The 14,670-nt window shown below is 43.9% G+C and overlaps 1 protein-coding gene across 5 annotated transcripts in view; it reads left to right on the forward strand.

The window, feature by feature from the left end:
* The window catches only part of TMEM94 (transmembrane protein 94), a 72,631-nt gene that overhangs the window by 21,860 nt on the left and 36,101 nt on the right, over positions 1-14,670 (forward strand). For all 5 annotated transcript variants that reach the window (XM_035104456.3, XM_035104457.3, XM_035104458.3 and 2 more), the window contains 5 exons: positions 9,394-9,513; positions 10,081-10,208; positions 12,122-12,258; positions 13,353-13,555; positions 14,168-14,319. In XM_035104456.3, coding sequence (XP_034960347.1) covers positions 9,394-9,513; positions 10,081-10,208; positions 12,122-12,258; positions 13,353-13,555; positions 14,168-14,319 — 740 coding nt within the window. The remainder of the gene's footprint in view (positions 1-9,393; positions 9,514-10,080; positions 10,209-12,121; positions 12,259-13,352; positions 13,556-14,167; positions 14,320-14,670) is intronic.

Below are 14,670 nucleotides of genomic sequence, written 5' to 3' on the forward strand. Positions count from 1 at the left end.
CGGCCGCGGGGACAAAGTAGGAAAGCTGTACAGCATTCAGTTGCCTGAAGGAGCTGGCTCTTCACCCAGTACCCTAAAATGAAGGAGGAGCTAGCGAGCAAGCAAAAGCTGAGGTTTGCATTGTCAGTATTAAGAAGTTTATCCTGGTTATTGGCATTCAGCCTTCTGCTTTTGTATGACCCTAAAAACACCCTGATGTTCAGAAGGAAGTAGATTTGCTCATATAGAGGGCCATGATCAATGCTGGTAATGTACTCAAGCCCTGTGTAGATTTGTGTTGCTAAGTTGGAATCTCCAAATGTAAAGATTCTGTAATGTCTAAGAGGCTCCATTGTGTAAAATGGAGCTTCTGTAGTTACCTGAGCGGATGGAGCTTCTCTGCTAAAGAGAAATAGGAAGTCCCAGTTTGCTTTGGCAGCTTGTTCCTGAAACTGGATGGAGCCTGATGCTGTTATTAGTTTGAGCAGTGCTGCAGATGTGATCGCTGCCAGCAGTTATGGATCGAGCTGGCATGTGGTCTGCCCCGGATTTCCTTAGCTCAGTGGTGCCAACCTTTTTTTGGTTAAGTATGCCACAAGTCAAATCCATAGCAAGCATAAGGCAGGGTGACCCTAGTGCAGGCATGGCCAAACTTGGCCCTCCAGATGTTTTGGGACTACAATTCCCATCATCCTTGGCCACTGGTCCTGTTAGCTAGGGATGATGGGAGTTGTAGTCCCAAAACATCTGGTGGGCCAAGTTTGGCCATGCCTGCCCTAGCGCATGCTACAAGCCCACTATTTCTCAAAGTGCTTTTGCTTTTAGTCTACTAGGCTGGGGAGGCAAGCACAGTGTAGCATTGGAGAAGCAAGCAAGAACATGGAGAAATCTGCCTGTACAAAGATAGTATACAGTATATATACCATTAACCTGGTCCATGAACTCAGTTATTCTTAACCAGGTGTGCTTAACCCCCTCTTTGATTGTGCCCTTTATGGTACCTGTATCACAGGTTAGATACCCGTGGCTTATTTCATCTGATCTGAATAAGACTTGCTCACTTGCTATGATGTGAAATGTGAATTGTATATGCTCTATGCTAGATGCAAAATTGTGTAGGCCATAATGAGGATATAAGGAGGCTCAGTGAGCAGTGTAGCCCTGCTGGTATAATTTGTGGCTTTTTTGTTTTTTGTTTGGCAGTTTTTCCCCTGTTCGAAATTCATAAGATCCTTAGTAGTCCATACAACAGGTTTGGGCATGCATGAACAGGCAGGAGAGTGGAATTCCCATGGCACAACTGTACAAATTATTGCTGATGATGTTCCTTCCCTACCCCCTCCTCCATGGTTACCCACACTTTCCATTTCTGCAGGAAGTTCACACGTGAAGATGCCCCAAGTTGGAAGGGACCAAAATGCCATTGGCTCCAACCCAACAGATAGCTGGGAATCATGTTTATTCCTTCCAAATGATGGTGGTGGGGAATTGTTTTCCTACCATTGTTCTGAGATAGAGAGAGACTGAAGGCTTGATTGCAATCTAACTCGGCTTATAACTCTCTGCAGTAGGAAATCACATTTTGTGCTAATTTTCTCCTGACTTGCTTGTTCTATAACACAAGAAAGTGTTGAGGAAACAACAGTAACAGGATCAGGATAATAGAATGAGGAGGGACTTATCTGTCTATATCTGTTTCTCGTCCCCCCCCCCCAGTCTTAAGTTCATTTTGCCAATATGATTCTTTTTATAAATAAGAGTCTCGTGAAAATTTGTCGGCATATTAGGGAGCGTTTCTTGCATGTAATTTCCCCCTAAAATAATGCACTTTTATACTTTCCATGAACATATTTATACACACTTTCCCCAAATAGATGTGTCTTTGCATGCATTTTTTTGTGGAGAACTGCATTGCACAACTTGGAAAGGTGTGCATTTCAGAAGACAGCTGCACTTTGATTTGCTTGTAGGTACTATCAGCCTGGTTCTTCACCTCGCTTGCCTTTCAGTCTGTCTTTGCATACCTTCTTTTGAACACTATACCTTCCTACCAATGAGGCACCCCACTGCAAGCCTCGCCATGCTAGCAATAGCTTTGCACTTGGATATTCCCATCCCCAACAAAAGCCAAAGTTTGGGAGACAAAATCCCAAGAGCCCCAAATGTGATAGGGTGCTTAGGAGTGTTGATCTCTTTCAAAACAAACAGTGCCTTCCAAACCTGGGCTGGTGCCGAATCTGTGTTGTTGTTGTCTTGTAAGTTATCTTTTTTAAAATTGAGTTTTCAAAACACCTTGGTACAGATGGCATAATTTCAGACACAGTAGCAAGGCATGGTATTTGAATCACTTTAATAAGACAATAAAAGTGCCTAAAATTTGAACGCTGGTTCTTGCTTTTCAAAAAGAAGTGGTTATGGTGTCTTGGCGTCGGAAACGTCCCCTCGACGTCCAGCCCTGACCAAGGTAAAAAACTTTCTTCTCATTTAATTTCTAATATGAAGTGATGTTCCTAAGAGACACTGTGCGGTGGTGAAAATGACACCTGCTTGCTCTCACAATAGAGAAGGGATCCGCTTGTTCTGTGCTTTCCCCTCGATGATGGTTACATAACTGGCACCAAGGGGAGAGAGGGAGAAGGGAGAGTTGTCAAAGTAACTCCTCCCCATGTATCGTGTCTCGGAGGGGCCACCTGTGTAATATATTTATTGAGCACAAAATAACAACGCTCGGTGAATAGTGCTTTCTCCCATGTTGGAGTGATGATCAAAAGATTGTCTGTGTCACGACCGTGATAGGTGGCAGGCAACCTCTTGAAAAAGTTCCTGCGCCGGGAAGTTTTTAACGTTTAACGATCTATTATGTTTCTATATTCTGCTGGAAGCCGGCCAGAGTGGCTGGGGAAACCCAGCCAGATGGGTGAGGTATAAATAATGAAATTATTATAATAAAAGTAATAATTCTGGGGAAAATTCAGCATAGCGCTAAAGAGATTGTCCCATCAGCACAAGCATTTCTGCAGGAATAATCTGTCTCTCCCTGCCCCATGCGCTGTTCCAGGGCTCTCCTGACCCCCTTGAGCCAATCTGGGGGAAAGGAAGGAGAAGGAGAGGGTGGGAAAGCCCCGTTGCACTGGTGGAGGTCCTTGAGCAGGTTCCTGTTGGCAGGACTGCTTAGTTGAATCCGACTCAAAGTTGTGATGTCAGGACAAACAGCAGAGTCTCATTTTGCATCTGGATCGTGCATTGGGTTTTGTGTAGTCTGAAAATGGACCCTGTGTTGGTAGGGAGAAGCTGCAGAATGCCCCCTGCCCAAAAGGGCCATGACTTCCTTGAGGTTCTCGGGTGGCCCTAAGAAAACAGTCCCAGTTGCAATGCAATATTCTTGATTCATTAACTCTGGCTAAGGATCACTATTAGCCATAGGATTGCATGGCCCCTCTTCCTTTCTTTGGTGTTTCTCCTCTTGCATGCAAATCTATCTAACAATCTTTTAACCGTGGTTAGTATCAGTATCAACAAGACATCATAGCAGATTATTTTAAGTCTTGTACAGCACACAGCAAAGAAATTTATCTAGGTGGTGAATGTCATCTCCACAAACAGCATAAAAACACTTGAGCAACATCTGGGCAGTAATGCACAATGGTTATGCTATAGGCCAGAGAAGTCCTGAGTAAACAGAAGATATTGGTTAGAGGTATTGTGAAAAAAGATTTGCCTTTAGAGATGTTATCTTAACGCAGAACCGCCTGTGGAGAGATTCTCACATATAGGTGATGTCTATACTGTCATGTATGATCCAGTTGAGATTCCTACATTGTAGGGGGTTGGACTAGATGGCCCTTCCCTAGTCAGTTTTCCTGCTGCCCATCTACTGCACCTGTGTGTGTGTGTGTGTGTGTGTGTGTGTGTGTGTGTGTGTGTAGTCTTAGAACACTGGAGTCATAGAATCATAGAATTGTAGAGTTGAAAAGGGACCCTTTGGACCATCTAGTAGTCCAATCCCATGCAACGCAGGAATATGCACTTGTCCCATATGGCGATCGAACCTGCAATATGAAAGGGGAACCAACAGAAGATGATTTCAGATCGCTCAGCTGATTTGTTTTCCACTTACCTTTCCATTGTCCGTTTATAATTTAGTCATTCTTTCTTTCTTAGCTGTGACATTGAGCATAACCTCACAACTTATGGCATTATCCTAGAGTTTTGAGTTCCCTTGAGAGATGACTACTTTGCTAACAGCCACCATTGCTTGTTTTCTGGCAAATTGGGATTGCAGAGTGACAGTCAGAGGCAGGTTGAGGGTGTCTTTTCCGTACCACTAGGAAGTATTTATATATACATGCATGATGTGTGTGTGTGTGTGTGTGTGTGTGTGTGCGCACGGTTGGCGGTTAAGACACAGCACCACAGGCTAGATCAATCTTGCTTACTATGTAATCAATGCAGAGCACTTGGTGCTTCCACTGCAGCCATTCATCTCTTTACGAACGGAGGTTTAGGCTTATTTAAACTTGAAATATCTGCTCAGCGAAATGGACGAATGTTAGTGCTGGGGGATGAGCAACTGCTTATCGTGTTGGAAAATAAATACAGACTATGTAGCAGGCGCCAGTGCTGAGAACACAATTGCATTGTCCTACTCAGCATTCTCCTTCCTAACTTATTGAATTCATTTTGGAACCAATCCTGAGCTGTGTCGCCACTTTGCTTTTCAGTGATAATCCCTGCTACCTTGCGTTTTTCTGTGCCAGAAGGGTTTCTACTATATCCAGACTCTGGGGAATTAGCTGCAAAGCCGAAAACTGCTAAAGGGTAGAGTGATAAGTGATGCCTGCAAAAAATGATAGAAACTGCCATGGCACCTTAGGGACTAACTGGTTGATTGTAGCGCATACCTGGTTTTTGTTTCTTTGTTTTGTAAGCTGCTTTGAGCATGATTTTTGTGAATGAATGAATGAGATCGAATGAATACAACTTTGTGTGAAGTTTTTTTTTTTAATACACACAATCTGTAAAAGTTCAGGTTGCTCAGTATATTAGTTTCCTCCACTTGTGTCTTAATAGATGTGAGTAGGACAAGGAAGAAGAACATGCAGGATCAACCTGTGCACATTTGCAGTGGGCAAAGTGTCAGAAAATGAAACTGATCAGGAATACAATGGGAAAGGTGACACCCAAAACTGCCCCCAAGATTCTTGTTCAGATGTCTCAAGGTGCAGTCATGAGCTCTCATCTCATTATCTTGTTCAAGTAAAATAATTTCGAGACCTTGGAGGCCAATAGAGAATAGCGAGTGCCTGCTCATCATCTCCTGGACAGGAAAGAAACTAGCTTTCTTCACTTACCAAATGGTTTTGAGAGGACATGTATTAAATGGAGAACCCTGCTGTTGTTCGTTTGCTGTTGCGTGATGCTGTAAGAAGCTGAGAGCCTCTATATTCTAACCGAAAAGCATGTCAGAACTGAGAGTTTTTGTAGTCTCCAAACTGAAAATTTGAGAGACTTGTGGTACTTCAAATAAAGAAAATTGCTTCAGCTCCTCATGCTCCTATGGGAGTTAGTGGGTGCTCCTCTGTGTACTGCACATACATGCAGTGTTCCACATAATGTGTGAAAGCTGGATTTCTAGCTCAAGCATATAATCCAGAATATTCCTGCAGTGGTTCTAGGGACTTCAAACCTGAATGGCTCTTATGCTTTTGAGGTGTATCCCAGTGTGTAGACATAATCCTTTATTGTCATAATATGTGATGAATTCCTAACACACCTCTATGTGAAGATCTAAATTATGTATTTTTTAAAAGTTATAAATGAAAAAAGATCCCCCTGTAACATAGGAAACTACCTTTTGGTAAGTTAGATCTTTGGCTAACTTAGCTCAGTAGTGTCTATCACTGGCAGATAGCTGTTCTAGAGTTTCAGAGGTGGGACATTCTCAGTCCTACCTAGAGATGTCTTCATATTCTGCAGCACAATAAATTTGGCAATTTACTGAAATGATTAAGTGAGCATTGCAAGGCAAAAAGTGGGCAGGACTTGTAGAGTGTTATAGAGTCCTTCCATGTTGATGGAAGGATTTGATGCTGGGAGAATAGAAGGAAGTGTGGTTCACACTGGCATTCAAGCTTCCTTGATGTCTTGCTTTGAGGTTCCCAGATTATGGTCCGTGGAAACTCTGTGAGTTTCATTCAGCTGGCATGTCTGTGAAGAACACTGGCAATTTGAATTCTGTGGAATTCTAAGGACTTTATTTTAATAAAATGCAAATACAAGAAATAAAAGAAGAAACACAAACACAACTGAAAACCATACAGCAGGCACCCCCAAACTTCGGCCTTCCAGATGTTTTGGACTACAATTCCCATCTTCCCCAACCACTGGTCCTCTTAGCTAGGGATCATGGGAGTTGTAGGCCAAAACATCTGGAGGGCTGCAGTTTGGGGATGCCTGCCATACAGCATCTAGTAGAGTACATTATCATTGCTACAACTGGCAGGGGATAAAATCATTAACTGGTCAGTGTGGGGCGGGGTGGAATTTGGGAATCATTGATCTAAATCCTGCTGCTTGGGACTGATTAGAGCTGGCACTCAACAACTGGAGGGCTATAGACTCTCCATCATTGGTCTTGTTACTTGGCCCAGTGGCAACCACTCAAGGACCCTAGTGCTGATGGAGCAACTGCTGAATACTTGAGCAATATATTTTTTGCCAAAGTTAGAATCATTCAGCATGGATGGGACTCCTGGATCAAGTAGTCTCTTTCCGAAGTCAGGAAGTCTGTTCCTAACACATGGCTAGCAAATACTTTTGAAAAACCTCCAAAGGAAAGAAATTCAGTCTCTTGATTCTGTTTCCTCCCACTAAGAATTCTGTTAACTCTGCAAAGACGTCTCCTGCCATCCCAGAACCTGCAAGGCTCGCATTAACGTGTGCTGCCAAGAATGCTGTTTATATCTTTCTTTCTTTTTGAAGTGGTAGTGATTGTGGTGGTGGTGGGAAGCATACGTTTTGCCATGCATTGATGTAATCTGGTCCACGTCCAACAGAAACGAGGGAGCCGTTTTCTTCTAATCCCTAAAACCAGCCAAGCAGCAGGAGAATTACATCAGGTTTTATTCTTAGTTCCGACAGGGATGCTTTATCGTGACTTGCATGTGCTTCATGAGAGTTAGCTTATTTTAGATGTTCATTTTGCTGCAGAGGGATTTGCAGTTTCACGGGAGATCCATAGGTTGACGGCAGCCTCAGAAAGATTGTCTGTCTGTCTGGTTAAAGCTGGTCTTCTAAGAAGCGGCGTGAGACTGTGCTGACTGTGTAGAACAGTGTTTCTCAACCTTTTTTGGGCCACGGCACACTTGTTCCATGAAAAAATCACAAGGCACACCACCATTTAAAAAGTTAAAAAATTTAACTCTGTGCTGCCCTATATTATAATTATGACTGTAAGAAACACTTGCCAAATATTGCTTTCCGGCGGGTTAGTGGTGATTATTGGCGGCCGCCAGGCTCGTTTGCACTGAGCTTTGGGAAAGAGGAGGAGAAATATTGCTTTCCGGCGGGTTAGTGCTATTTATTGGCGGCTGCCAGGCACGTGACAATGCAAATTGCCCTTCTCGTCGCCGCACGTCACGGCACACCAGCCAGCCTCTCGCGGCACACTAGTGTGCCGCGGAACAGCGGTTGAGAAACGCTGGTGTAGAAGCCTTTCCTCTTTTGACGGCTGAGCTTCACCCATCCCTGGCAAGGGAGCCTTCCTCACCACAGCTTGGAGAAACATGTTCTTGGGAAGAGGCATAATCAACACCTTCCTAGAAGTAGTTGCAGCTGCCAGTAATCCAGGGCTCACCCTTATTTAAAATGCTGCCTGTCAGTTTTTCCGGCTCTTTACTCACATCCTTACAATAGGGCTTCATCTGTTATTTTCGAGACCGAACAGCCAAATGGCACCCTCCTTCTCACTGACAAACATGGGGCACGATCTGCTGGGCTGTTCCCCAGTGCAACCTGCGCTGAAGCGATCAGGAGTTGCATAAGAGCCCTTGTGTGCTTTCATGCATTTTCTGTTTTGATGTGGCTTGTGCAGGAGAACTTCCTAGTGGATTCTGCCACAGGGTTGCATGAGAGCAGTGGTTCTCTGCGGCCTTGAGGAACAGACACATCCTGTTGGGTTGGAAAAAGCAGTGGTGGGGAACAGGGGCAAAACTTGTATTGCCATGCGTGAGTCTCATTTGCTTGCACTGCTGGAGGGAGCAAGATGCTATACCAACAGCACCAGAAGGGAAAGGGGCATGTAGGCATACTCAGGTTGCGACCATTCTTTCCTAGGTGGGCATACCAAGCCTAGTATGTGTATGTTTCTCTGTGGCACAGCGTTGGTATCAGGCTGGATAAAAATCAATGATTTTAAAAAAAGAATATATTTAAAAATCAGATTTTTAAAATTTAAATTGGGTGTTTTTGATTTAAATTGGATTTTTAAAATAAAATGCTTTGGAGGAAAAAATATTTCTAAAGATAATTTTCTATTTAAGTTACGTTATAGTCCAAAGGCTATATCAGAAAATAAGGATTTGTTTTAAGTTTTTCATGTGTGCTAAAACTCAGTCTAAGTTTTTTAATTGTTTAACCACATCAGTTAACAAACATGGATACATATGCTATAATGTTATTGTTTGTTAAATAAATTGTTTAAATTGTTATTAAGGAAATGATTATTTTTCTCCTTCCAGTAAAGTACAGCAGAAAAGTTGTCCAAATATAAACAGTTAACTTGTTAAACCTCACAACAATTTCATAATTATCTGTCTATGCATTTCTAAGAGTATAACCAAATCAGTAATTTTTGATATAACTGTAAAAAATACTCTGAAAATTTATTATTCCAAATACGAAACTTTCTTCTGGTTATCAATATTAAGATGATACCAGCAAGAATGAATCTTTCTGTAAAAAAATGATTTAAATCAAGTCTTACTGAGTAGTGATTTAAATCGTGATTAAAATCAAATGGATTTAAATCAAATCCACCCTGGTTGAATGGTGGAATTTTATTTGTATGGTACCTATGCTTGAGCCATAACAGGCTGCCTAGGAACTGGGTGCATTTTGCATGTAGGTAGACTGTAGCTGTTTGTGAGAATGATCTCCAGAGAATACTGGTCAGTTTACCCTAGGAGGACTCAGCTGCCTTGTTGTGGAAAGTTTTCTGTAATGTTTGACAAAGTGAGGGCAGGTATGCTGAGGTATAATGGATTTGCTAGACGTTGTTTTGCACCAATTTTTCTGCTGTGCTGGAAGGCACATCTCATTGTCGTCTTGAGCAGCCTATGACTGCAGAGCAGAGAAACTGCTAAGCAAAGTGATAAAGAAACCCTACATTTGGTGTGCAAAACTTTTGTTGTCCAGGATGAAATGACTTCAAATTTGGGTCTGAGCACAACGAAGGCTCTGACTATCCTGAGAGACCAGCTGTCTGCACTTCTGGAGGGGCATCAGAAGGAAAGGAAGAAGGTGATTTCCTGGAAGGTAAGCACGGCTTTTTGCTGCATGTCAGTGAGTTGTTTTCAAGAAAACGTTATGTATTTCTTTGTAAGGTAAATTTTGCAGACGGAAAAAACAGTTAAAAGCAAGCAATAAAAACATTTGAAAGATTATTACAATTTAAAACGTTAAAACGCAACAACATCTGTGTATCTGGATTGGCTTGCCTACAGAAAAATGCTCTAAGCAGATGCTGAAAAGACTGTAGCAGAGGCGCCTGCCTGCCAGATGTCAATAGGCAGGGAGTTCCAAAGTATAGGTGTTGCCACACTAAAAGATCAATTTCTTACAACTGCAGAAACACACATTATGTGGCACCGGTAACAGTGCCAGGTCTGCAGACACATTCAAGTTGGCACATATGGGGTAAGGCAGTGCAGCAAATTAATTATCAGAGATAACCTTGGTAGACAGTGTTCATTTCCAGTGGTAGTAACGTCTGTCACTGTCTCTCTCTTACTACTCTCTCGTCGTCCACTTTAAGCAAAGCCTAGGTTCCATTTTGTTGATGTAGTCTCTCTCTTCCTTTGTACTTCCTTTTCTTTTTGGTAGGAGGTGTGGCGAGCCAGTTTCCTGCACCATGGCAACCGCTGTTCCTGTTTCCATTGGCCAGGGGCATCCCTGATGCTGCTGACAGTGCTGGTACTATTATGCTGCTTTGGGAGCCAACCACAAGGAAGGTATGCTATCTCATTGATTGTTTTATTGCAGTATTCTGTCCATAAATGACCCTGAAAGCCGCTAACATTCATTCATTAACAATTCCATAAAACATGGGTTTTTTTATTTTAAAAAAAATCGCAAATGAAACTCCAAACCAGATCACACCAGATGATTGAAACCAATAACCAGTTTCCACCTAGGTTGTGGAAGTGTGTTTGCCTAGTGCCTAAAGATAGACAAGGAGGGAGCCAAATATACGCTCCAAACCAAAGAGTTCCATAAAATGTGCAGATCCCCAATAAGATCTCATCCTACATACCCACCAATGATGGAACATGGATTAGGGCTTCTGTTGAAGATCTAAGCACATTGGTAGATTTGTAATGGAGACAAAGTGGCCTTTTGGCTTAAACCAGCAGACTTGTCAGGGCACCTACCTAATTTCTCTCTGACCTCACATTATTTCCCTTTTCACTGGTTTATGAGACCCACTCATGGTTTTTTGTTGGAAGGGTTCCTGCAGGGCACTTGTTCATGTGTTGTCAGGCTTCAGAGAATCTGCTTTCTTCCCTCCTTTGGCAGTAGATAAGCAGAACAAAGAGAAACGAGTCTCTTACCAGCTAGAAACTTTAATGATCACAGCGAGAGAACAAAGAATCCATTGGTAGAAATGAAGGTGCTCCCAATTAAGGGTTTCACCCACTTCCTCCCTAGTCACCCATACCACTACCGTGTATTGTAACCTGATCTCTCAACCACTGTGCTTTCTGTGCTGCCAAATTATCTGCTTTCCTTGACCTTTGGCTGAGCTGGACGCTTTCAGGCAACAGTGTGTCTGTTAACTCTCTCTTTCCCAGTTCTCCTCCTCCTAGCTGTTCCCCATCCAGTACTTCCCAGCTTCTGCCTTCTGAACTATGTCCCTCTGCAAACCACTGTTCCAAATCTATACTGTCCCACTCCTCCTGGGAAGATTCAGGATCCCGATCAGGAGCAGGGGGGAGGCTCCCACCATTCCTCCTCAGTGCAGCCCTCCTCAGCACGGTCCCTGATATGTATCTTCCAAGTCTGGGATGGACAGCCAGTTGAGCACAGAGTGCTTGGGCTGCCAATGACTGGTTTTGAAAAGGTTATTGGGTGGTTGTTGTTTTTTTTTAATATAGCTGCTGGCACAAGAGATTTCTAACAAGCAGAAGGATTGGGGATGTTTTTAACCTGCCGGATTTCATATTGTGATTTGAATCTATTAAAGGCATAGGAGCCCTGTCCAGCCTTGGCAGTCTCCCTGTGTGGCATTATGTCATGAGTCAAATGACTGCAACTGAGTTGCATATTTAGATGAATGAAGGAATCTTTTTACATGTTACCCATGTGGGTGTACAGGATGCCAAAGCAACAACCGATGAACATTTTGCTTTTAATTTTACGAATATGATGGCGGTGTTTAATCCAGACCCCTCAAAGGATTTTAAATGGGTTTAGCGATCCCGATGTGAATTAAGCTTGATAATACAGACCAGCCTAGAAGGTGCAAACGGTTCCATGCCCTTGTCAGTAGCGGGTGGGGTGGGGTGGGGTGGAGGTGCTTACCTGACCTCCCAGCAGGTGAGTTGCTGTTTCTTACCGGGAGAAGCAAGGCAGCAGGGAGAGCAGCATGGTGCAACTGGACCAGCAGAAACACTGGACTGCCTTGCTTGGTTCATTTGCACCCCACTGCATCCTTGCTGCTGCCTTGTCCCTCCCACTCCCGGTAAGCAGCAGAGACTCACCTGCCAGGAGCTCAGGTTCTGTAAGTGCCTCTGCCCTACCATGCCAGCTGCTCTTGGGCTAGAGACTTCCCTTCTTGCAACTCCTGCCAGGACAGCCACATGGGGGCATATATTTCATTCCTTTATTCAGCTGCCTGCAACCTCTGATGTTTTGCTTTGAACAGTGAAGGTTCTGAAATTGTGAACGCCTTGGCGCTGTTCCTCCTGGTGCTGCTCGACGTCCTCTTGATTGGACGGCAAGAGAGGCTAAAGCGCCAGGAAGTCGAGAAGAGACTCCAGGACATCATTGGCAGGATAAATGGTGAGGCCGCCTCTCTCCCCACACTGCCCCTCACTTCTGTTTGCTATCCTGTGTAGCCACATCCTCTCCGTAATTTTAGTGCCTACTGTCCATTACTTTTTAATGTAATGCCTTAAAAAGCAAATTCTTATTAAGGGGCAATTGTTGCTTTCATATCATGGTTGTATAGAATCTTGTCCCTTTAACAACCCACTACTATCCTTGTCTTCCATCACAACCACAGCTTTCAGTTCTCCCCCTACCATACCTTCACAGTCTACCCTTATGACTTATTCACAGGACAAATGTACTAGGCTAGGTTTGCCCTTTCTTCCCCTCCCTCATTTGGCACCCCGTTTTCCCAGCAGCCAAGTGTATTCTCTCCTCTTTGGGATTCCCATCACAAAAACTTAACACCACTTTCACCTATACATCCTCGCATTATCAGGGGAATGGGGGAACTGTTTTCCCCATTGTCATTTGCAGCGGCCTCCTTCCCTTGCTGCCCCCACCACTCCCCACTCCACCCTGTCCACTCTCTCATAGGCAAATACATATACTGATTTTCCAAAGATGTGGAGGCTCCTGCTGCCTGCCCTACAGGAGGAATACTTGAGGACAGCTGCTGGAAGCCACACGGTCTATGTGAGGATCGAATCAGAAATGACATTAACTGTGTGCTTTCATGATCTAGGAGAATGTAAATAGCAGCTGCAAGGGGGCTTGAGTAGCAGTTTGACTATAGGGAGTGGAAAGAGAGGGGGAGAAGGAGTTTAACTCCTTCCCTGCCATAGTCTTGATGAAAGTCGTGCCCTGAAGCTGCATTGGTACCAGTGGAGGTTTCCTTCCTGGTGCAAATTGCAGGTTCAGGAGGGTGATCTTTGTCAGGACTGCCGTGGGGCGGACCTTATAGTTTCATTGCTACTCAAGCACTACCCTTGCAGAGATACTGTTTACATTTTCTTTAAAGGTGCATTCATGGAATTAAGGCAATCCATGCAATAAGATGCATCCAGAATGGATTCCTGCCGTAGTGGGAGATGTGGCTTCTCACTCAAAACCCACCCACTCTGGCCATGGCACCATTATACCTCTCCTGCTAATCTACTTTTCAGATGCCCTGAAGGATGGCAAAGAGCTGAGCTGGACAAACTCCATGTACCCTGACCTTCACATGCCCTTTGCCCCCTCCTGGTCACTCCATTGGGTCTACAGGGACGGCCATCTTGTCAATCTTCCAGTCAGCTTGTTAGTAACGGGTGATGTCGTTGCCCTGAGGCCAGGCCAGGAGTCCTTCACTTCTCTCAGAGGGATTAAGGTAACTCAAGTTTCTTCTCTCTTTGCACCAGGGTCCTAAGTATTGTAAGGGCCAGTGCTTCCCCCCCCCCCAGCGGGTATTCAAGGGCACCTCCTCCTTTTGGTTAAAAAGTGTGGCACTTACTGTAACAACTTCATGGTGAGTACCGGCACCTATTTTTCTAGAAATAAAACACTGGTAAGGGCTGTAAAGTATGTGAGAGCTGTGACTTGGTCTTTGGTGAGAGATAAGAAGTTGTGCAAAGATGGAAGACCCAAGCTGTGTATGTCTGAAATCTTATTGGTTCCCATCATCCCTAAGCTTTTGGCCATGCTGGCTGGGGCTGATGGGAGTTGGGAGTCACAAACATCTGGAGGGCCATGGGTTGCCCACCCCTGGTTTAGAGAGTTAGTCAGTAAATGGAGAAGAGCTTGCCATTCAGATAAGAAGTCCAGGAAGGGCACAACATGGCATTTAATGCTCAGAAGCATTATGTGTATCTGAAATGTAGGGATCGCCATGAGTTGGCAATATATCAATTCTGTTGCTTTAAGAAGCAGGAGTTCTCCCAAGGACCCCTGAGTTTGCCCATTTCAGCTTTTATTCAGCTTTTGTCTCCCATTTTTCTAACAGGATGATGAGCACATTGTCCTGGAGCCTGGGGATCTCTTCCCCCCTTTTTCTCCTCCACCATCTCCAAATGGGGAGGTGAAGAAGGGACCTCAGAATCCACAACAGTATCGACTCTTTCGTGTCACAAAAACACCAGTGATTGACAATGTCAGGTAAGTTCAATGTGAGGACAGTCTGTTAATGAAATTTGAAGTAAGGTAGCAGAATGGATGGAGAATTCATCTGAAACAGGGCATTCTTGGTGGTGGCTTCCCGGCTAAGGAACTCCCTCCCAAGGAAAATAGGGCAAGTCCCCTTTTCACATGTGTTCAGTAAACAGGCAAAAACCTTTTTGGAAAAAAAATACTTAGTTATCCAGGCTTTGGGCTGATAGTTTTATGACCTTTTTACACTGCTGGTTTTAACTGTTTCCTTGAATATATGCTATAGTGCTGCTTTTAAATTGTTTTCATCTGATTCTGTTTTTGTGAACTTCCCTACCCTCCCTTTGGGGAGGAAGGACA

The sequence above is a fragment of the Zootoca vivipara genome, chromosome 2 (assembly GCF_965207765.1).
Source record: "Zootoca vivipara chromosome 2, rZooViv2.hap1.1, whole genome shotgun sequence".
NCBI lineage: Eukaryota > Metazoa > Chordata > Lepidosauria > Squamata > Lacertidae > Zootoca > Zootoca vivipara.